Here is a 23,699-nt window from a genome sequence, read left to right on the forward strand (position 1 = left end):
ATTTATTCTGCTGCACAGCAGTATAAAGTGTTGTGTGTGAAAGTATGACAGTACACTACGTTTCAGGAAATGAAAAAAATAATGTTCCACTTGCTTCATGGACCATGACATAAAGAATAAAGAATGTCACCAAGTGTCATTCCAGTAGTGAGCAACATGTTGCTTACTCTACACGGGAATACACATCTGACCTTCTGTTCTTCAGTGCAGGAGGGGCGAGATCATTTTGCGGCTAAAGACGTTGTCGTTATTTTCGAGCCTCCCAGTCTTCGCGTCGAGCCTCGACACACGGGTCGTTCTTATGTCCCCCCCCCCCCAGCCCCCACACATGTAAAGCGTCTTTGAGTACCATGAAAAGCGCTATATAAGTCCCTGATATTATTATTATTACGTGTGTATTGGAAACATAGCAACTAAATTAGGGAGCAAAAGAACATTTAAAGAAAGAAAATTAAAATAAATAAAGATGCAGGTTGAACACTCACTGTCTTCCTCCGTCTGGAAGGTGACCTCTCGGCTCTCCTTCTTGCCCTCGGGGTTGGCCAGCGCCAGGCGGACGTGGACGGAGCGGAAGGGCGGCAGGTCTCTCAGCGTGAAGCGAGACGTGTTGCCCTCCACCGACAGGCACTCTCTGACCGTGGCGTTGTTCCCGCCGCCGCCTCCTGTTGACGTGGAGTAGCGGTAGCACAGGGACAGCGAGTAGGTGTGGCAGCGGGTCAGGTTGTAGCCCAGGGGCTCCCACTGCAAGGCCAGCTGGCGGGGCTCGATCTCTGTGGCCGTCAGGCCCAGCAAGGCCCGCATGGGCTCTGGTGGAGACACAGAGACAAAGGGTTGAATTAAAAGGCATGGGCTCTGGTGGAGACACAGAGACAAAGGGTTGAATTAAAAGGCAACTGCATGGCTTATTTTTCGACTGTACAGGTATAATGGAGGCTGTTTTCTGACAGCAGAGAAACACGCTGAGAATCATAGCATTACATTCGGATTTAGACATTTCTGTGCCAGAGGGAAATTGCCCCTACAAACACAGTAGCATACAGGTAAATAGTCTTCATGAATATATTCATACATCCCAGCACACAACATTATCAGCAAGGCAGTTTGTTCAATGCTACAATCACTCAAAATCTCCATACATGAGATGATAGTTTATCAGGGATCATAGTAAATGCGTGCCGCAATTCGCAATTAAGCCAATATATGGAGATCCCTAATGTCATCAATATTAGTTTATGGATATATATCAGAACTTGTTCTGACATTCCATATGCTGATCCTTCCCCATCCATCCTTCCTCTTCGATGTCTCCCTTTTGACCGATACCTGTCCATTCAAACTCTAGACGGGCCTGCCCCAAAATTATTTGTGCAGCCGCGCCCGGCAGCCAGTGAAAACTAGAGTTCTCAAAAGGCCCAAAAATGAAGGCCCGGCCCTACCTCTGGGCCCTCATCGAACTTTGTACACTCAAGACACTGCCCGTGCTGCCACCCTTAGATCTCCATATGGAGCTGACCTGTTCTGACATTCCATATGTTGATCTGACCTCATCAAACCCTGTACACTCAAGACACGCTCCATATATGGCCAGTCCCTAGACCTTGCCCTTTAGGGCGACGCCGCTTCTCGCCCTCAGGCATCTTACTGGTTATATTGTGATTACCAAGTGTGACTGACGGTATTAATCAAACTTATATCTCTTATTGACATTTTTTGCTGAGATAATTAAATTATATCAAAGTGATCCAAAACTTTATTATTTTAATTTTTGAGAGGCACTAGCCCCTCCTATGCCCAGCTTTGTCTGTTAGTGTGAACACAAACAGGATGGCTGATCGCCCCATAGCGATAATTTGATTGGCTGAGCAAAGTACATATTGAGGATAAGAAGTGAGGGCAGAATTACAGATTAAACTCTTGGGCCCAGGGGACTATGGTAAATGCATTGAACAAATCAACGATTGGATTAAATTAAATGAAGCTGAAGTAAAGTGGTAAGATTAATTAAAAGTTTGGCTTCAGCTTCATTCACTAATGTTAAACCCAAGCCAGAAACTATAAACCAGACGTGAATTTTAACAGCTGCATTAAGAAAAAATAGACTATACTATTACCGTAAGAATATATCAAGGATTAAAGCTTGGATTATATTAATACTATTACATTAGTGCCTTATGTCCCAGGAGAATTCCCCAGCATTTAGACTGGATTACTGTAACGGTGTCGTTACAAGGTCTCCCAAAATGAATCAGGCGGCTGCAGTTGATTCAGAATGCTGCTGCTCGAGTCCTTACTAATAACAAAAATCACACACATGTGAAGTGAGGAGAGCCCAGATTTTTGGGGGCATGTTGTGTTCCCATGTCTGTGAAAAATGACATAAATGTTAAACCCTTTCCCTCCCTTACACGAGTCACACGAGTTAATTGACTGTAGAACAGCTTCCCTCCCAATAACGAGTTACGTTTTCATTGTTTAATTTTAGTTTTTAATACGTTTTAAAACGTACGGGGTTTCCATCGGACAGAGTGGGATAGGTGACGCGTTTTGATGACGTCATCAGGAAAACATCCGTTGCACTGGCATGCAAAGGGTTCTGGGAAATTGAAACCCAATACATTCCAATGATGGCGGTTGTGCGGTGTGTGTGTGTGTGTGTGTGTGTGTGTGTGTGTGTGTGTGTGTGTGTGTGTGTGTGTGTGTGTGTGTGTCATATGGACATACCTGTATATCCATTTAGAAATATAAATAATCTCCAATGTTTCTACCCAGTTTTAACAATGAAAGCTGGGATATAGTCCTACTGTGTAGTTGACAAAAGCATTTAGACACTGATATTGTGAGTCTACGGACTCTGTGGTTGAACCACTCACCTGCACACTTGGTCCTGCTGATGAGGGGGGGTCCGGGTGCCCCCGTGCCTCCCTCTCCGGGCCGGGTCAGCAGAACACTGATACGGTACTCTGTGTCCGGCTCCAGGTGCCACACCTTGTAGGTGAGTGAACCCACTCCGTGGGTTTCTGTCCAGGGTGACTGGCTGGCTCTGTACCGGATCTCCCGTCGAATGACAGGACCGTCCCCCACTATGGAGTTGGTGTTGAGCTGGATGATCAGGTAGGTGGGCCCCGCCCGCAGGAGCTGAGGGGGCGCGATGGGTGTGGGGGGCACTGCAAATGAAGAGACGGGTAAGGGTAACATGCAAGGGATGGGTCAGAATGATCAAATATTAGAAAAATTTGATATATATATTTTTTTCTTTAAAAAAATAATCACACTTGTGTGAAGTGAACAGCGCTCTTATCATTATACATCATATTCCGTGCTCAGCCAATCAAATCATCACATTCCGGGGCTAGAGGGGCTAGATAGTGCCCCTAAAAAAAGAAATCTGTTGCAAAGGCTATATTGTCATCCAAACCCTGCCCATCATCATCATCATCATCATCATACTATATCATACTATAATTCTAACAATGTCTGTCTGTGTGTGTGTCAGAAACACGGCCGTAGCTCCTTACTGGCTGCACCAATCACCCCCACTTTCCACACAGGCATTGACCATATGAATATGGAGGGCGTAACGAAGCCCTTTTTTCGATTTGACACATTAATGATTATTAATGAATTTATTAGTCAATTACAAACGCACCCGGGCGCAGTACCCCCCACGGCCACAAGGGGGGGGCAAATATCTGTAAGGGTAAGGGCTAGTTATAGTAACTACACATTTTAGACTAGGACACATATGGGTGTAATATTTATTATTCTCCATTTAGCATTTACAGGAAGTAATAAAAAATCTAATTTTACCTTTTTTTATTCAAAAAACTTGGTCATGGTCGAATATTCGAATAAGCATTATTAATAGAAATATATGAATAAGAATTCTATTTTGGTCACTTTTACACATCCCTGAAGAGATAAATACAACTACACAATGTCTGAGAATGGCCCAATTTAACTACAGTACATAGACAGTACATTAAGTCACAGAACCAGTCAATAGAATGTTCATAGATTGGTGTCACAGAGAAAAGTTGATCAACTGCATTTCAAATCCAGGTTCCATGAAACTAAAAAAGTTTGACTAGTTTGATAAAACTAAAAACAATGTGTCACGGTCACCACCCTAAACCCGGTTACATTAGGCTTTGTCTTCTATCTTGCTAAAAATGTAAGAAAACTTTCTAAACCAAAGGCATAAAGTGCAGTGCATAGATAAGAAAATGTGAGAAGAAAGGGAAAGAGTGAACAAAAGAAAAGTCAAGGATTTCAACGGCTTTTAAAAATAATATTATTTCTGCTCTGCTAGGGCATCGAATCAGAATTCTTTTAACCCATTTTGGGCGGGAACCCCTTTTGGTGTTAGCATTATGTTATGCTTTAGCTATTGAAAAATAGCAGATCTACAAGCTAATAGCGCGCCACCGAGTGGCGTGCTACGAGCTTGTAGGTCTGCTATTTTTGAAAAATCGAAGAACCACTGACATAGAAACATAGCTTTTTCAGAAAACTGTCAGGATGTAGAAGACATTTTTAGAATCTGATCTCAGGTCAAAATCTTTTAATCATTGGGACCATGAGAGGCCCTTGAACGGAACAAATCTAAATTTCCATCATAATGAATCTGAATAACAGCGTATTTGCATGAACGGTTGAATTGCAAATTACGTCCTTTCCCTTTAAAAGAACCCTGATGGAAAATGTGACTCTTATCAGATGAGGGAAATTTTATTAATGAAACAGGAGTGCAGGGGCGTCATTTGAGGTCTCAGGGGATCGCACTTGTCACCCCCTATTGTTCACCTATTTAACCTCAAAGTCAGTTCTTCAGTTCTATTATGCATATTTTCCACAACGTTTTTTTGTCTTCAGATTAACCTGACATTAAAGCTGCACTATGTAACTTTCCTCTTCTAACCCATGGATTTGAACCCGGTTTCTTGCGCAAGGGGTAAATTCCGGGATAAATTGAATCTTGAACATCAGGTAAAAATCAAACTGTGTGAACTGAGTGGTGCAACTCCGTGTGGGGGTCCCCGGTGGGTCCCCGGAACTTCCAGACCCACAGGAACGCGCCCAGGGTGCCAGCCCGGTTCCGGCGAGCCGCCCCGCGTCCGAAACGGTCGAGTGAAATGACAGAGTTACTGTGTGGGGGAATTAGCATTTAGCAGACACCTCTCCCTCTCCCTCTCTGTAATTAGCAGGCAACAGTGCAACACTATCTCTCTCTCTCTGTTTCTAGCACAACAGCGCCACTTTTGCCCCTAATGGTACTCTAAACATAGGGACGGACATAGAGACAGGTACGTGGACATAGGGACATAAGGACATTGCTGTTCCTTGGAGTGGTTGCACCACTCAAAAATCCTGTGTCTAGGTGAGACATGACCTTTGACATGATCTAAATGTCTCAATAGAAGAGCAGGGAGACAAACTACAACCACTCTACCTGTCTACCATACAGATGGACAAAAAAATGTCATTGTGCAACACACACACACACACACACACACACACACACACACACACACACACACACACACACACACACACACACACACACACACTCCCCATGCCTTCGGCTTGGTGGAGACAATAAGTATAATGTTGGGTGAACTACTCCTTCAAATTATTATCTTTACCACCCATCTTTTCTGAAATGATGCCTCTGTGTGTAATTCTACACTCATAGGAGCATAATGTGTTGTCTGAACCAAACCATGTAAACAAATGCTGCTACAGGACACTAAATGGTAAATTGTGCCTATTATAAAGGGGATATAGCCCCATTATCCAAGGCGCTTTACATAGATTTACAGTACATCAGCATTACATTCACCCATTCATACACCGATTGCGGCGGAAGCCATGCAAGGTACCAACCAGCACATCGGGAGCAATTTGTAGTGCACAATGGCACTGTAGCTAATGTACTGTAATGACTATAGTACAGACTGAGGGAGTTACAAGGACAGAAAGAAAGAAAAGTATGTGTGGGTGGATGAAACGTTTTGAAGGGTCAGTAAACACAGCATGCATATGCCATGCAATCATGTCTTTTATGGTATTTATTGTATACTGTATGTGGTGCATGGAGACATATTCTGAAGAGAGAGAGATTATGCACCATGTGTGCATACTAGGGGTGTAACGATACATTTTAACAGCGATACGATAGGTACCACAATACATGGTTTACGATACGATACATGGACAATATTGGTTCATTATGGCGATCCGATACGATATGATTCAATGATTTGAAATTGATTGCGAACGCAGTGAGCACTAACTATGAGACCCTGCAGATCGTGTCTGTCTGTGTGTGTGTCTGTGTGTTTGTCCTGCTGTGACACCACCCGACTCGCCACCAGAGGGCGCAGCTGTAGCACGCACACGCACACACACACACACACACACACACACACACACAAACGAGCTGCGTTCGCTTCCCGCGTTTGCGCGTCCTACTTGTACAGTAACTATTTAAAATACATTGACATTATTTTAAACTAAGTAATTAAACCCCTCTTTTTCTTTTTTCTTCTAAAAATTGCTAAATACCATGCACAAAAATGTAGTATTGATACAATTATTTGCATAGAAAAATGATTCGATACCGATTATTTGATACGATACGATACATAGTCAATGTTGCTGTTTTCATTTCGATATACTTAGATTCTTGAAATTAAAATCGATTTTTCGATGCAGTTACTATATCGTTACACCCATACCGTAGGTTAGCTAATGGAATACAACCACCCTAAGGACTACAACCTCTATTGAGTAGACCTCTAAACTCACTGTACATGTAAACAGAGAGCATACTTTTATACATTTGAAATTTTAGGCTTCTTTTCTTTTGTATACTATCTAAATTGTTTTGAGGAAAAATGCTACTGTTTGTCCCAAAAGGACTGCAAAAGATTGGTGCTATTTGTTTCAAAAAGCTTTTTATCCTGTAAATATAACATGTATATAACGATGCAATGCGACATAGCTCTGTTTACTAAATGCTGTACCCCCTCCAACTGTATACTTCCCCATTGTCAACTGTTTTATTATATTTTTGACACTTGCTTTGGCAATGTAAACGTATGTTTTCTTATGCCAATAAAGCTCCTTTGAAATGAATTGAATTGTGTGTGTCTGTGGGATCATGTGAGAGAGAACATTAGATGCATTTCTCACAAGAAAAATGTTGGAGACGGAGCATGTTGTGCCTGAGGCCATTTGATGAGACAAGTTGGCAGGTGCTGCCTGCAAGTTCATTTGCATAGATGCTGTACATTCTTTACGGGTATAGGCAGTGGCGTAGGTGGGCAAGTGCACTCTATGAATCAAAGTGGTTGTGTATGCACTGTGCTCACCAATGTGCATGATCACGCCAGTGTAAATCGAGTTAAAATTCCACACAGTGCCTGGTGTGTGTGTGTGTGTGTGCACAGCAACAGCCACAGCTTTACCTCTGACGATGAGCTCGCCGAAGTTGGAGACGGCGGCTCCGCGGGAGGACAGAGTGACGCAGCGGTACAGGTCCTGCTCGCCACGCTGCGCTTCCACCTGGAACGTTGCCATCAGCCTCTTGTGGCTCAGCCTGGAGAGCGAGGCCGTGTCCAGCAGCACGCCGTTACGCCGCTGTCACACACACAAAGACACAACACACACCGTTACACTGTCGTCACATACGTACATACAAGGGTAAAACCCACACCATTACACCACTGTCACACACACAAAGACACAGCACAAAGAGGGAAGACAGCCGTGAGCAAAAGGCAGATGAACCGTATTCAAGCAGGTGATTGTGTGTACCTGAGCAGCGTGAAAAGCCCATTCCAGTGATTGTAATGGTGCATGTGAGGCGGATAACGAACATGAAGGAAAAATTGGCTGGAAGGAGGGTGTGTGTGGGAGGAGGGTGTTTAGCTACATACATGGAGGGAAGAGATACTGTAATACAGATGTGATAATCATAAATGTCACATTAACAACTGCGGCTTATCGGCTTGGTTGAGGTTGGGTGACAGAGGCGAGCTTGACACAGTCCACCCAGGTGTTGTGTCTAACAGAAGGTGTGAGCTGACAGCTCCTTGTCTCTCCATGTTAATGTGTCTCTGGGAAAACCGACAATTGGTTCGACTAGCGACGGGAAAATCAGAAAGGCCGACAGCCATCGTGACGAGCTGTTGCAGGCGCGTGCTCTGCGATTCTCGCTCACACACAGCAGAAGCAGGATATTATGTAAGTCGTCGGTCGCTACCGTTCCTCAAAAGTATGTGGGTTTGACATCTGAATGTTTGAATTGGTTTAACAGGGGAGGGCAGGAAAATTTAGATAAGCATGTGACATAAGTTTACCTTACCTTTCTATTTTATTGCACAACGGCCTTCTCTCTTGAGCGAGCCTCAATAAGGTAAAAGTATATTATTTTTCTTTGACTTGATATATTTCATTAAAGCAATGTAGTTTGTATTCATAGCCTTGAGCCAGTTCTCCAGGGATTGGATTTCATCCATTGTGTATGTATTAGACGGCTCAGGGCCGCTGCATCTGAATATAATACCATCATTAAAGGGTTTAATTAAAGTGTACAGCCTTTCCAAAATATATAGATACTCAACTGTTCTGTCTGGAACGAAGCCCAGTATCATTTTATAATAAACTCACGTTGATACAAAATGAGAAGGAAGCATTATGCAAATACTTTGTTTTAAACTTCCTAAACGTAGGCATGAGATGTGGAGAACCGATCCAGGCTTGTCCAGAGAGAACTTCTATAGTGCCAGGTGGTAATTAGAAAACGACCCCTCCACACAACAAATGGAGAAACAGAAGGAAACTAGATAAAGTGCCCCTTGGGGCACAGGTCTCCACCAGGGCAGGCTGTGGCCTCCTGGTGGAGCTATAACAGGCCAATGTGAAAAGGGTGCCATTTCTTCTTATGCCTTTGATGGCAATTGGATGATTTGAGGCATTTTGTTCCAAAAATGTGTTTTGCAGAATAACAGCTCTCATTCCACTGAAGTGCCGTAACGTGTCATCAGGGCTGTCATCATCCTGTTCTAGTTGTCATACGAATAACAGTGATTAAAAAGATGTGGGGGCATTGAACCTTTGAATATAAATTATATCTGAATATGTGTTAGAAAACATGTAAAAAAGAATATAAACAGAACGTTAAAAAATATATACATAATTAATAAAAAAAATACATTTAAATTAGCCTTTTAGGCTTTCTAATCTGCACAGGGCAGATATGACAAATAAGTACAGTAATACAAAGAAACGACTAACAATGACCGGTGCCGATAATCAAAATACAAGCACATCGCTTGTATTGCATCGCAAAATGGACAATTTGGACACCATGTTGCAAGTGGTTAAAAGAGCATGGACATGGAAATAATGATGCCAATAATATGACATTTCTGTTAATTTCATTACATACAGATGAATGTTAGCTTAAATTATTGCCAATCAGAGTGTCTATTCACATTCCCTTTTAAAAGAAGTTGCGCTTCAGCCAAGCACACTAGTGCTAGGACCAGAGCACATGACGCACGCTGATATGTTTGTTTTACGTTGTTGTGAATTTAATTACGTTACTGTGGGTGCATGAGGTCTTACAGAATATGTGTTGTTTGAGCGTGATATGCATGGGGACTATAAGTGTTTTTGTGTGAGCTTCACAGGTGCGTTACGTCAATGGCACGCAGCTTAAATGTTCAGTAGGGCACTAGAATCCATATGCTACCAGTAAAACAAGAAATGATCACATAGTGATATTTGTCAGGTGACAGAAAGAAGCGCTGTCTCCGTTGTGTCTCCATATTAGTATGATTTGCAACCGAAGGTCGCAGTTACTACTGTATGACCTGTTTTGACATTCCATATGTTGCTCCCTCCCCACCTGTCCTTCCTGTTCTTACATTCCATATGTTGATCTGACCTCATCAAACCCTGTACACTCAAGATACGCTCCATATATGGCCAGTACATAATTCTTTCCATATGTTGATCTGACCCCGCATGACAAAGTGCCAGCACTCGCCCAGCAGTCTGCTGTCACTCAGGCGGATGCGCGCACGTGACCTCGCCCTTTAGGCGTCATACTGGTTTTAGTAACGTGTATGTTTGTGTGTCACAACCTTGCGCTTCGCGGTCGCTGTTTGCGTTTCCGTTCTGTCCGTGGTTCAATGACTGTGTTTTGTTGTGCAGCTGCTGTCGCTTCGAGGCTGCGGTGGTAAAGTTTGCTCGCTATGGTATCATACTACACTCCCATTGGCTTAGGCAGCGTATGTGGCAGCTAATCAGGCTAGGCCGTCAGTATGACTAGGTGATGACGATGTCGTCTACATTTCACGAGCGATCATATATTGGTCCGGTTTCACCTGACAATAATAGTGTCCCAATCAAACTCTGACAGTGCATTCCATGATAGGCTGGGTGGGTGTGACTGCTTAAGTATTTACATAACAGATCGGAGGAGAAACAAACAAACCTCAGCGCTCATCTTTCTTTGGAGATACACAGCAGCAATAACGTTTGTTTCTTATTAGGCCTAACAGGATTAATGAAGAATCAAGTACTTGAAAAACAGTTAATCTGCCGTTTGAGAACAAAAACTATTTACATTTAGTTTATCACTTGTCACTTACCGTACATACTGTAGTTGAACGTGGGTGTTGTGTTACATTTTTATTGCATGCTTTGTGAAGCCACCTAGGCGTGTCTTAATCCAATTATGCAATGCTGCACTGTAAATACTAAGCACATGTTTGTGCTCTGCGTTAACATACTTACTAGTCATAAGATAGTAGTGAGCTCTGATTGTACCAGACCACACCTCATTTTCAGTGTTGTGACTAACGCCCTTACATGCGTTACGTTACATAACGTAATTACTATTTGCAGTAACTTGTAACCTAACGCTTTACATTTCCCCATTCCATAACGGCCTTATAGTTATTGTGCGAGCGTTACCCGCGTTATGGCGTTATGTCAACTTATGTGATCAGTGAAAAGTCTCGCAGTTCCGTGAGTCTATCATACATCATGCGTCTCTGTGCTGCTGACTGCAGTGCAGAGAGAGAGAGCACTCTCTGTGTTGACAGTTTCGTTGAATCGTTTGTGCTGCCTCTCATACTAGCCTGAGTCAGCCACATGGCTTACACCCTAACTTGATAAAAGCACGTCGCAGAAGAGGTCATTGATTGGCTAACGTAGGGACAGATTTCAGGGTAAGCCAATCAGAGACAGTCTACAGGGTGGGCGGGCTTACTGCGTTTTGTAAACAGTAACAGATTTATTCACAGACACACGAACCCTTGTAACACATACATAGATACTATACACAGACAGAAATCGCCGGTAGAACGAAAATCATAATACAGTACCACACGCTAAAATGGCAAATGCGGATCATGACAGCGAGATCGGTTGCTTTGGGAGTTGGAAATTTAAACACTATTTTGAGTACTTGCGACCCAAGGACGACAAAAACATTGAGGTGAAATGTAAATTGTGTGGCGGACATAAAACATTGTCCTCCAATTGTTTTGAAGGCAAGTTGAGGCTATACAATAAAGATGCCTGTCAAAATTCCTGAACATGTTTTATTGTTCCACTACATTTCATAATGTTAGGAGGGAGTTGTGTTTTCTCTTACTGTGCGAAAAGTAAAGTAAAGTAAAGTAAAGTAAAGTAGTTACTTTCATAATTTACAGGTAAAGTAAAGTAACAAATTACTTTTTTAGATAAGTAACGATAACTATAATTCCTTACTTTTTAAAAGTAACTTCCCCAACACTGCTCATTTTAAGAGCAACACGGGGTGCATACGTTGGTTAGACATACCAACAGTCCTACAGTCGCTCCCGACATTTAAAATCCACCCATCTATCTCTTCACCTTAACGTCAGTAGGAAGGGTTCTGTTTTAGCATTCTTACCTCCAGTAATAAATTATTATTATTATTATTAAATAATAATAATAATAATAACTAGAACTGCACTCTGTCGAGTGCATACTTGCTTGTTGCACACTAGTAGGCCATGAATGGCCAACTAGTGCGCAAGCAGAGCGTGCAAGTACTTTCGACCGCTATAAACTGTCAAATCTCAGTATCTCTGTGAAGGAGCGTTTGAAATTTCTAATTATTTGGTGTAACTATTTGCTACCTACAGAGCTGCCAACCTGCACACATTTTGTGTACGAACCACGCAATTCTAGGTGTCTATATGCCTAGAATTGCGTGGTTGGTACACAAAATGTGTGCAGGTTGGCAGCTCTGTACCTACCTACTTTATGCATGTAAAAAACTAGTATTATTAAGTACAGTTTTATCGATTTAGAAATATTCTGGATCCCTTTTTAGTTTATCAAAGAAAAATAAATCATTGATATGCGATGAAAAAAAGGTATATAAACTGAATTAAAATATGTTATCACGTATACAGTATAATTATTTTATTATTTATTGTAAATTGTCAATTGTTTTAAATGTATTTCATCTTGGACTATAGTGATATTAATACTAAATCATGATCAGAGTAATAGGTGTCTCTAACTTTGTTAAAATATACATGATCTAAAATACTTCCGTAATCTGTAGTTGGATTTGTGATTAATTGTTTAAAGCCTAATCTTGACATGAAGGTCTTTATACTTCTACCTTTCTCACTATATTGGTCTTCATTGAAATCTCCTATTATCATAATTGCAGAAGAAGTCGGAGATGATAGATACTTTACCATGTTTTCGAGAAATGTGTTTAATTTCGAAAGGTCTGTTTTAGGTGATCTGAATATGTACGTCATTACGTCACAATCGAAAACCAATTACACTCTGGCATTGGGTCCTTTAATCCACATATTTCTTAAGTCATCATTGAGAGCTATGTATATGTAATTTGTAAGTTGATTAGCGGTATACTGTGGTTACTTTGCGCCACTTTCCGTCCCAGCCAACCCGCCACTTTTTATGCGTTAGCACCGTCCCAGCAAATTGTGCCTGATACGGCAGTGGTGCCAGATTACATACAGTACATGTATACACAGGAGCATTACCTTTAATCCGCCCAACACTAAAACATATCGTCATTACGTCACCATCGAAAACCAATTTCACTCTGGCATTGGGTCCTTTAATCCACATATTTCTTACGTCATCATTGAGAGCTAGTTATACATATACACACCATGTAATCTGGTCCCAGCAAATCAGGCACAATTTGCTGGGACGGTGCATACGCATCAAAAGTGGCGGGTTGGCTGGGACGGTGCATACGAGCCGGGCGAAACTATTACTTGCGCGCTCTGCTTGCGCAAGTAATAATAATAATAATTTCCTATAGCATGACATGAAATGCAGCTCAACGTGCAGTAAGAAGGGCCAGTAAGAAGGGCTCTCTTTCAGCAGTCTTACCTCCAGTAAGAAGGGCTCTCTTTCAGCAGTCTTACCTCCAGTAAGAAAGGCTCTGATTCAGCAGTCTTACCTCCAGTAAGAAAGGCTCTGTTTCAGCAGTCTTACCTCCAGTAAGAAAGGCTCTGATTCAGCAGTCTTACCTCCAGTAAGAAAGGCTCTCTTTCAGCAGTCTTACCTCCAGTAAGAAAGGCTCTGTTTCAGCAGTCTTACCTCCAGTAAGAAAGGCTCTGTTTCAGCAGTCTTACCTCCAGTAAGAAAGGCTCTGTTTCAGCAGTCTTACCTCCAGTAAGAAAGGCTCTGTTTCAGCAGTCTTGCCTGTAGCCACACACTGGAAGGTGGCGTTCTGTCCAGCGTTGACCTCCACATCGCCCAGCCGAGAGAAATGGGGCACCTTGTCTGTGGAAGAACAACACCACAAACATGAATCTAGAGATGCAGCTGGCCACTAATTAGTGTTAATGAACAGGATGTAGAAATGAATAGGGATCTAGGTCCTGCCTGCTGATCAATCAGGATGAGCATGTTTATTGGTCCCTGCTATCGATAAAACCAGAGAAGTACGGCTTCCGTGCTGAGTGTCGGGAATCCCTGTTTCACCACAACGGTCGATGGTGTGAACTTCCAGTGGTGGAAGTCACAAACACTGAAACTGATGTGTCATTTTCCAGAGACACGTGTGAAAATCGTTAATTAAAGCTCTGGGCCTCTGACCCCCGACAGGCGAAGACGGACAGAAACAACTAGTTAATAACCTGATGATAACCATGTCTTTTTAAATGTCTTTGAATGCATTTCGTTTTTTTAAGGGGTCCCTTATTGTATTTGTCTGTTTTTGTCTCCACCAGGCCGAAGGCATGGTTGAGAGAGAATAAGTTCCAATCCCAGTTCCTGTTTTAAAACAAAAAAGAGGGTGGTGCCCCCAGAGGCAAAAACTAAGGAAAAATCCCACTTTTTGCTTCTCAAACCGTTTGACCAAATTAATAATGTATTTGGTAAAGTAGGAGTTTCATGAAGAAAAAACTCCTGCCCGATGCCCTGTTGAGGATTCAGTGATTTATAGTATTTTTTTTCTTTTTTCATTAACTTTTCAGTGAATGGCATTGCTCTGTTCTAAAGAAATCTCCATTCGGTCTCTCCCATTTTCATGTGCAGCGGACGGTGCCCGGGTGAGAGCCTTGTGTGTGTGTGTGTGTGTGTGTGTGTGTGTGTGTGTGTGTGTGTGTGTGTGTGTGTGTGTGTGTGTGTGTGCGCGCGCGCGTGCTGTCCAATGGCCTAAGTAGATTTGACAGAAAGAATGAAAGGCAGTGAAAGAACGTGCCTGGTGTGAGGGGTGATGGGTAAATAAATCCATATGCAAGGAGGAGAACATAATATGAGTGCACAGAAGCACATCGAGCCCCCCCCACACACAATCCAAGCCTCTCATGTCAGATGTCTCCAACAAAAGAACATCTCTAGGCTTTGAGAGCTAGCATAGCCTTGTGACATCACATTAGCGTTGAAATAGCCTGTGCTAGAGGATACGCCGTCTGAATGAAAGGTCAGCCGTCCTGTTCGGACACGGCAAGGCTTTCTGCTGTGGTGCTGCACATTTAAAACACGCCAGGAGCTGTGAATAAGGAGACACTTCCTGTCAGAGGCACTGGAAGAACACTCTGTTCTTAGTCCTTAACCATGACCTCCAAATTGAGGCGGCCATCTCCTTTTGCAAAATGTTTAAAAGGTCACAAAGTGATGGCGAGTGCGTGGCACATCTGGCCTAGCGGTTAGGGCGCAGAACACATATGGGCTCTAATGCAGCCTGACGGCGAGCCGCAGGTTTGATTCCCGAGCCTGACGACCTTTGCTGCATGTCACTCCCCGTCTCTCTCTCGATCTAGTCTACTGCATAGGCCTACTACAGTATCAATATAAAAATATCTTTAAAAAGAACAAAAGCAAACAAAGTGAAGGCGAGTGGGGGATAATTAAAGCAGAGGGTGCGGGTACTTACAACAGGGGTAGTTTAACAGAGTGTGGGGGGTACTTACAACAGGGGTAGTTTAACAGGGTGTGGGGGGTACTTACAACAGGGGTAGTTTAACAGGGTGTGGGGGGTACTTACAACAGGGGTAGTTTAACAGAGTGTGGGGGGTACTTACAACAGGGGTAGTTTAACAGGGTGTGGGGGGTACTTACAACAGGGGTAGTTTAACAGGGTGTGGGGGGTACTTACAACAAGGGTAGTTACAGGTTGTGGGGGGTACTTACAACAGGGGTAGTTTAACAGGGTGTGGGGGGTACTTACAACAAGGGTAGTTTAACAGGGTGTGGGGGGTACTTACAACAGGGGTAGTTTAACAGGGTGTGGGGGGTACTTACAACAAGGGTAGTTTAACAGCACGATGTCATCCAAAGCCATGTAGCCCTGACGCTCCCCCGAAACAGACGCCTCAAACACAACCTGTGAAGAGATATGAGAAAATGGGGAGAAGTTTGATAGGAAAAAGTGTAAGAGCAGAGTGGATATTTTTACTTTTCAGTCAAGCAAGCCGTTTAATCATATAATATTATCATTAATTAACAATGAATAATCCAATTGAAACGTTCAATGGTGGAATCAGGGTGATACTGATAACAGCTCTGCACTACTGGGTACAAATCATATTAATAATATGAATTGATTACCTGAGACTTATGTCTAGTAACTTGGAAATTATAATACAAATACATATTCTGGTGTAACTACTATAGTCTATACATTTCAAGTTTAATTCATAAAAAATGTATAATCCACATGACACAGTAAATCATCTAAATATTTCTACATTAATTCTCTCTCCAAACGTCACATGAATCAAACATCCCCTCATTCAAAGAGCAGAGCCAGCAGACCCTCCCACTGAGCTACAAAATAATTCATGAACTAGAAAAAGTGACCTTCTGGGCTCAGGTCTCCACCAGGACGATAGGAGTGTGTGTGATGTTTGGCAAAATGTTTAGGAGTAATATACACATGTTCGTAAAGGAGAACAGGATACTGAGGATAGCAGAGTGAGATGAGAGCATGCAACAGTTTATTATGCAGATGAGGAGAATGGGAGACTCCTAAACAGTTTGAGCCCTTCCTAAGTTATCACTGTCTCCGTATTTGTGTGCGTGTGTGTGTGTGTTTGTGTGTGTGTGTGTGTGTGTGTGTGTGTGTGTGTGTGTGTGTTTGTGTGTGTGTGTGTGTGTGTGTGTGTGTGTGTGACGTGACTTGGCCTGTTGTAGCGGGACCATGACGCTGATTTGAAAACTGTCAAGTGGCATTTCTTCCTCAGCCTAGTGGGAATATGCACAGTTTCACCGCAATTGGACGCTGCGTTGAGGAGTGGTGGTGATTTGTACAAAACGGGTACAAAGCGGGCTACTCCTGAAAACTTTAGAAGCCAATCATAGCCAATCAGGATGGATTATGAGAAATCAAACAAGCCCGTCTTGATCACATGACTATGGAGAGCATGTGTATGAGATGTGAAAAATTCCAGGCAAAGGTTTTTCCTTGGCTTCTAGGGAGTGTGCATACAAAGTTGTACTCAGATCCGTGCAGTTAGAGGTAAAAACACTAATCGGCCAGTTATAGCACCACCATGAGGTTGAGTTGAAAATGTCCCAGTGGCATTTCCTCCTCAGCCTGTGGGAATGTGCGTGCAATATTTCACGGAAATCACACAATGTGTTCATGATTTGCGGAAAATTTGTATGAAACCGTGCACTCCTACTTTGGTAGCCAATCTTAGCCAATCAGGAGTCTGAAAAATCTGAATGACCTGTTTCGTTGAATGGCTCTAGAGATGTGTACCAATTTGCATCATGTTTGGACAAAATCTGTAGGTGTACTGTCCAAAAAATTGTTTTGCACCAAGCGGCCTCCTGGTGGCGCTATAAGAGGCCAATGTGAAAACCTTGGGGCAGAGGTTCAGCTGTGGCATTCAGGAAGTGCTTCAGAGTATGGCTGCGATCAAGCCAACGGTGCCGGAGATTAGCTGACACGGACGGACAGACGGAGTGCAAAACATACTCTCTCCCCATGCCTTCGGCCTGGTGGAGACAATAACCCATTCTGACCTGAGATCAGATTCATACGAGGTTTCCACTGGACACACGCTGGTCTGATGAACCCATTCTGACCTGAGATCAGATTCTAAAAATGTCAGTCGTTCTTCGATTTCTTTCAAAAATAGCAGACCTACAAGCTCGTCTGAGCTTGTAGATCTGCTATTTTTCAATAGATAAAGCATAACATGATGCTAACACCAAAATGGGTGCCCGGTCAGAATAGGATAAAGCACTAAAGTCAGCAGAGGCCAAATTGTCATTTCACAAACTTCCAGCTATTTACTTCAATACAATATAATAATCTGTGAGGTTTCAGTGAATCCACACAGTCAACAACTAACAGGCAGTACCTCTGAAATAAATGAGGGAGGAGCAACCACCAGCTTGCTACAGCCAGGCCTAGTGAAACCCAGCATGTTGCACTATCATGTGCTCACACAAGCAAATGAAGCAACGCATTGCGTCGTTGACAATACCGCAGCGCCCGAGGACCAATCAATAACATACAAAGCCCCAGCAAGATGAATACAGACTGAGGCTGTTTCTCATCCTAATTTAATGGTATTTTTCATTCTCATGTGGCAGCCATTAGAGACGATCGCCCAGTTAACGCCTCAATAAATCACATGTCGACAGAACAACTGCCATCGATTCCCATCTGTGTCGGCCCTCACTTGTGCAAAAGTGCCATTTAGTGAGACTGTGTGTGACATAATTAATATTAGAGCACACATACTGTACAGGCCGGGAAAAGTAGTTGTTCACTGCATGTGAAATAGTAAGTATAGGATGACACAGAACACACTCACAGAGTGGGAGAATGATGTGGGAAAGAAATAGATGGTAGAAAGAGAGATGTGTGTGGGACAAGATTCCTGGAGAGTTATCTGTTATGGCAGAAGGAGAGAGAAGTGGAGGTAGCGGAGATGGAGTGGGTGTCTATTTGTCTAAGAGGGTATCCAGACGAGGGCGTATTCTGCTTCAAGCTGGGCTGATATTATTCGTCACGGTGAGACCCGATAGGATCTTTTAATATTCGACTGCAAAGTTCCCCTCAATTCCAATCCCCACACCAGAAGGCGAGGAGCAAAATCTATTGCTGTGAAGAACGTGGGGGGAGATTCATCCAAAATTGAGACCATTTGAGGTTCATGATGTCATGAGGTTCATGCTCCATCCTTCACTCCACCTCCGTTCCGACTCCATAACACTCCCCCCAGACACGACTGTGTTGGACCAATCAGAGTTCAGTATATTGAAAACGGAGGGAGAAAACAAACAATAAAATGATGTTAGATCTACCACATTCTGGTGTGAGGAGAGTTTCTGTACACAGGGAATGTAAGATAGAAGGAGCGGAGGATGAGGATGGAATATTAAGTTACAAAAAAAAGGTTTTAATAACAGCCTGCTGCAACATCATGTTTGCATCATAAGTTTAAATAGCACAGAACTGTTGGAGCAGAGTGACAAAATCCACACCGTGTCCTCTCATGTTCTCCGATCGCCCTTAGAGAAAATACATAAAATCAGTGGAGACTGGCAGAAGCAGAGACACTGCAATAAAAGAAGGATTTGTACGGTAATGAATATTTATGGATTTGGTTTTCATTACAGCATTATATATGCATGCGCTGTAACGATAGAGCTTTCAATTTGTACATGGAGACAACTGATCTAAACCAACAGTTTAATTAATGTAACGATTTACAGACGCATCAGTTGAATAGTGGGGATCAGCAGCGATTGCTGATGCAGTGTTCTGTTAATTGATCCGTTCAGTTAGAGAAAGACAAACCGTATTAATTGAAGTGCACCTACACTGGCCTCACAAACGTACAGTACTGTAGCTTCTGTATTATTATCAGGGCCAGCTGCTGGCATAAGCAGTCTATGAGGTTGCTTAGGGCTTCATCTACTATAGACTCACATGAATTTAAAGACAAAGAGAACAGTGTGATCGGCGAAAAATAAAAGTAATACAAGATAGTGAAACAATATGTTAAATGAAAAGGGTGAGAGAGTATCAGCCTGGAGAGAAAAAATGATCTGAACCAGGCCCACCTCCTCAACCCGTGTCTCCTAAACTCCCCTGAGGGGGTTGCACTTTGCAGGGGGCCCCGAGCTAAATGATTGATGGGTTAGCAACCAAAATCGACCCTTGTCGATCTGTAACTCTAAATTAACACCGAAGACTGTGTAGAGAGTGTGGTCCCAGAGATGACCTCACTTTAACTTCAGAGCCAGATAGTTGCCCGCAGACCAGAGAGAACACACCCTCTCATTTGACCTCCAGTCATCAGACTCTTTCTGCTGTGCTGTGTGTGTACTGTGTGTGCGACTGTGCATGTGTGCGTGTGTCCCATCTCCTCATGAGCCCACCGTCTCAATCCTGCACTCAATCAGCAGGAAGCGTGTCTGACAGGAGGCATTCTCTGTGCTTCTCTGCATGTGTGTAAATGTAAACCATCCGCAGCGGCACCTCTGATCTCTGTCCAACATCAATATTATCTCTCTGGCCGTCTGCTTGCCCTGCAGGAGGCACTGATAGTCTCTGATTACTAGATTTACTTGTTTGCGTTTCATCTACAACTGCATCCACCTCACCACCACCCCCACAACCACACACACACACACACACACACACACACACACACACACACACACACACACACACACACACTCCTTTTTCCCTCTACACCACATCTCTCTGACGAAAGGTATGGTTGCTTTAAAGAAACCATTTACACAACACAACCTGCACACACGTTGGAAGTTCATCATGTGGGATGACAGGTGTTTCCATGCCATATAGGAAACACTAAACCCAATTCTCCATTCCAAGCAGCCTGGGCTTGTCTGAGAGATGTTCGTATGAGTGTGTTGTTCCCCTCCTGAGGAAGAACGCCCCCTGCCTGCCGCCTCTTCTACACCTGCAAGGTGGCGGCTAAATTGCAGACGTGAAGAAAATCACTACTTTCTTTTACGTCAGTGATTTGTGATGCTTGGAACGAGACAGGAGGATAGTAAAGTGGCGGCTGGTGCATCGATCCATGCAGCCTTCTAATCTCATTAACTTGATTTATTGAGTTGAGGCCCAGAGTGTGGTGAGGTTATGTAAGCAAACTAAGCCCCCCTGGAAGAGAATCACTGAGGTCAATTAACTGCTCCGCAAACCCACACTCCCCAAATCCCTCACATCAGTATCATCATTATTGCTTGTTTGAGGTGGGGTGGCATTGTACATGAGAACAATCAGGGGCACTAGGAGATAAATTATTGTCCGTAATGAGGGGAGTCACGGCTCCATCCAGCCATCACGGTCCTACAAGCTACATTATAGTGCTAATAAATGTGACACGCGATGAACAAAGTGGGTATTGATCACACTGACTAAAGCATGCAGGTAAATGGACCCGTGAATAAAGAAAATATACACCACAAACTAATGAGACATTATGACTGATATGCTGTGTGTGAGAGGCGATATTTTTGTTGAGCGCTCATTTGCTTAATTTGATAAACGATGACATCCACCACGGCTTACCAAGACGGTGAGGCACCAACCAACAGGGCGGCGGTGGCTCAGGGGTAGAGTGGCTGGATGGTAACCGCAAGGTTGCCTGTTCAAACCCAGGCTCCCACAGAGTTAGTGTCGAAGTGTCCCTGAGCAAGACACTGAACCCCTAATGTGCTGGTTGGTGCCTTGCATGGTTTCCGCCGCCATCGGTGTATGAATGTGTGTGAATGGGTGAATGTAATGCACAATCTATGTAAAGCGCCTGCTATATAAATGCACCATTTCTAGGAAAAATAAAAATGTGTCGGAGGCACGCTCACCTGATATTCGCTGGGCCAGAAGGTGCTGACGGCCAGCTCCACAAGATGCCACTGGCGTCCCTGGGAGCCAGAGATGTTCCATGCGGCGCTGCCCCTCGGGCCGCCGTTGACGCGCACGTAGACCTGCAGGTCTCCAGGACTGTAGCCGTCGCGGCTGTACAGGAAGTAGCTGAACTGAATGCAGTGGGTGTCGTTCTCGCTGAGCGGGCGCAGAAGCAACTGAGCGCGCTGCCCCGCGGCATGCTGGGACGAGTTGACCATCAGGAAGGAACCTGCAGGAGAGAGGAGAAGTAATCACCAACATAGACAAAATGATGCCTGTGTAGCTAGTTCAGGCAGACAACTCGAGAGCACGCCTACCTGATCAGGTGACTAGTCACATGCACTCTTTACCTGATCAGATCGGCTATTTAAACTTCACGGACTATCTGCTCATTCCTGCTGTGCTGCCGCTGCTCCTGCCTCGTTTGCTGCTAACCTGCTATCATGAAGTTTTGCAAATCCCACCACCTCCCCGGCATTCACCTGTAGGCTATGTTTCTAGATCCTCCTGGGGGTCTTAATTCATTCATATCCAACAGATCTTTATTAACAAAGACAGGTAAAAGTAATAATGATAAAAACCTAATTACAATAACAGATGGTGCAAATTTTATTTTCATTAGGGAGGCAAAGAGCCACCATACGGCCTATAAACAACAGTTGATTGCAGTGCTACATTTAGATTTGGCATGTATTCTCTTTTATCCTATTAGTCTCTCTCACTCTTCCTCTACCAGGACCGCAATAGGAATAACGTGACTTTATAATTCTGTTATCCTTTATTTAACAGCCCGGGTAAATCACATCAACAATCTGGAAATAGTCCTGTTTTAATTACTTTGAAAACTAACTCGGCTGCAATAAGTGTGACTTATGTTAAAACAGAATAGATAGCTGTCATATATAGAAAGCTATTATTTGATTTGGTTAGATTTTGACATCTTATTAATAATGTAAGTACAAAATTACAAATACATACATTGGCAGTACAGGGAATATTATAGGCTGTTGTAGTCCTACGCTATATTATATACAGTATAATATACTGTATATTATACGTACAGTTGTGCACGCACGCACGCACGCACTCACGCACACATTATGTGTATGCGTGAGCCTTTAGCCTCCCATTCGGCAGCTCTAAAAGTTGCACAAGCCGGATAAATGACGAGATACTTTTCAATTTCTCTGTGACATTTGCCAGATTGAAAAAAATTAAACAAATAAAAGCTACTTGAGGCAGATCAGAAGAGCCAACATGACCTAATCTGAATGTCACGACCCCTCCCTGTCCACTTCCGATCCAATCTTCTCTCCACCGAAAGGCACAAAGTGTCAAGTTGACAGAAGCGGCATCACGTGATAAAAAGACTACAGACACTCTCACTGCTCTATGTTCTTACAAAAAACTGATTTTCATCTTCTTTCTTTTCCAGTTTCTCACCTGCACCCAAGCGAAGCTGGACAGGCTCTGACTTAGAACCTGTCAGCCTCCCACACCACTCCTTTGATGTGTGGGCCCTTCAGGGCCACGGGGACTAAATTGCTTTCCTTCACTTCAGGGGCCACAGGACACTGTGGCTGACTGAGAGCAAAGAGCCTGACTGTCCTGGTGACAGGGGTCATTTGGGAAAAGCTCGAGTCACTACTAACCCAACATGTCTACTGCATTCTATAGTTTTCTATATCAGGATATAAGTAAGAAGGCGGATATAGTAAGACATAAAACTATATTAATTTTAAATAACTACTTCACACCCAGAGGACTGTTTGGAAAATCAAATGTAGCTCCGATTGAGATCTCCTGGATTCAACTTTGTGGCCCCCTAGTGGCCACAAATGGATGGAACAAGCTATTCCTATATAAATATATACACTGACACGAAGGTAGACAGGAACGCCCACAAACGTCACATCTGGTTTTAGCCTGGGGTAAAGAAAATGGTCTTCCCCATAGAGTAATAGCGTACGATCCTTTGGATCACTTTCAGAGCGATTTGTTGGATGATAGAAATATTGACAACCAAGAAAATCGGTGGCCATTTTATCAGAGTTATAATGTATCTGCATGCACCAACCGATATAGGAGCACATAGTTGAAAGCTAAAGCTGATTAAATGTTGCTTTTTATTGAACAATACGGAAGATACTACTTATACCGCCCTGGGGTGAGCCCTTTATATTTGTAATATTTGTGTAGGCGTATACCATGAGCTCACAGTGCATTGCGACATGTTGTGAGTTTGTAGATTTCTGGTTTATGCTGGGGGCCTGGGGTTCAAGTGGTTTATAGTCAGTCAGAATAT

The 23,699-nt window shown here is 43.3% G+C and overlaps 1 protein-coding gene across 3 annotated transcripts in view; it reads right to left on the reverse strand.

Annotated features, from left to right (window-relative positions):
• Positions 1 to 23,699, reverse strand: part of LOC310876234 (receptor-type tyrosine-protein phosphatase U-like) — a 128,844-nt gene that overhangs the window by 50,184 nt on the left and 54,961 nt on the right. For 2 of the 3 annotated variants that reach the window (XM_083789705.1, XM_083789704.1), the window contains exons 3-8: positions 21,352 to 21,623; positions 15,793 to 15,874; positions 13,712 to 13,827; positions 7,470 to 7,641; positions 2,871 to 3,164; positions 486 to 806 (exon numbers count right to left, since the gene is read on the reverse strand). In XM_083789705.1, coding sequence (XP_083645831.1) covers positions 486 to 806; positions 2,871 to 3,164; positions 7,470 to 7,641; positions 13,712 to 13,827; positions 15,793 to 15,874; positions 21,352 to 21,623 — 1,257 coding nt within the window. Of the gene's footprint in view, positions 1 to 485; positions 807 to 2,870; positions 3,165 to 7,469; positions 7,642 to 13,466; positions 13,478 to 13,711; positions 13,828 to 15,792; positions 15,875 to 21,351; positions 21,624 to 23,699 lie in introns of those variants that run through there. The other variant, XM_083789706.1, reaches the window with a different exon arrangement.

The sequence above is a fragment of the Protomyctophum parallelum genome, assembly GCF_964188405.1.
Source record: "Protomyctophum parallelum genome assembly, chromosome: 1".
NCBI classification, from domain to species: domain Eukaryota; kingdom Metazoa; phylum Chordata; class Actinopteri; order Myctophiformes; family Myctophidae; genus Protomyctophum; species Protomyctophum parallelum.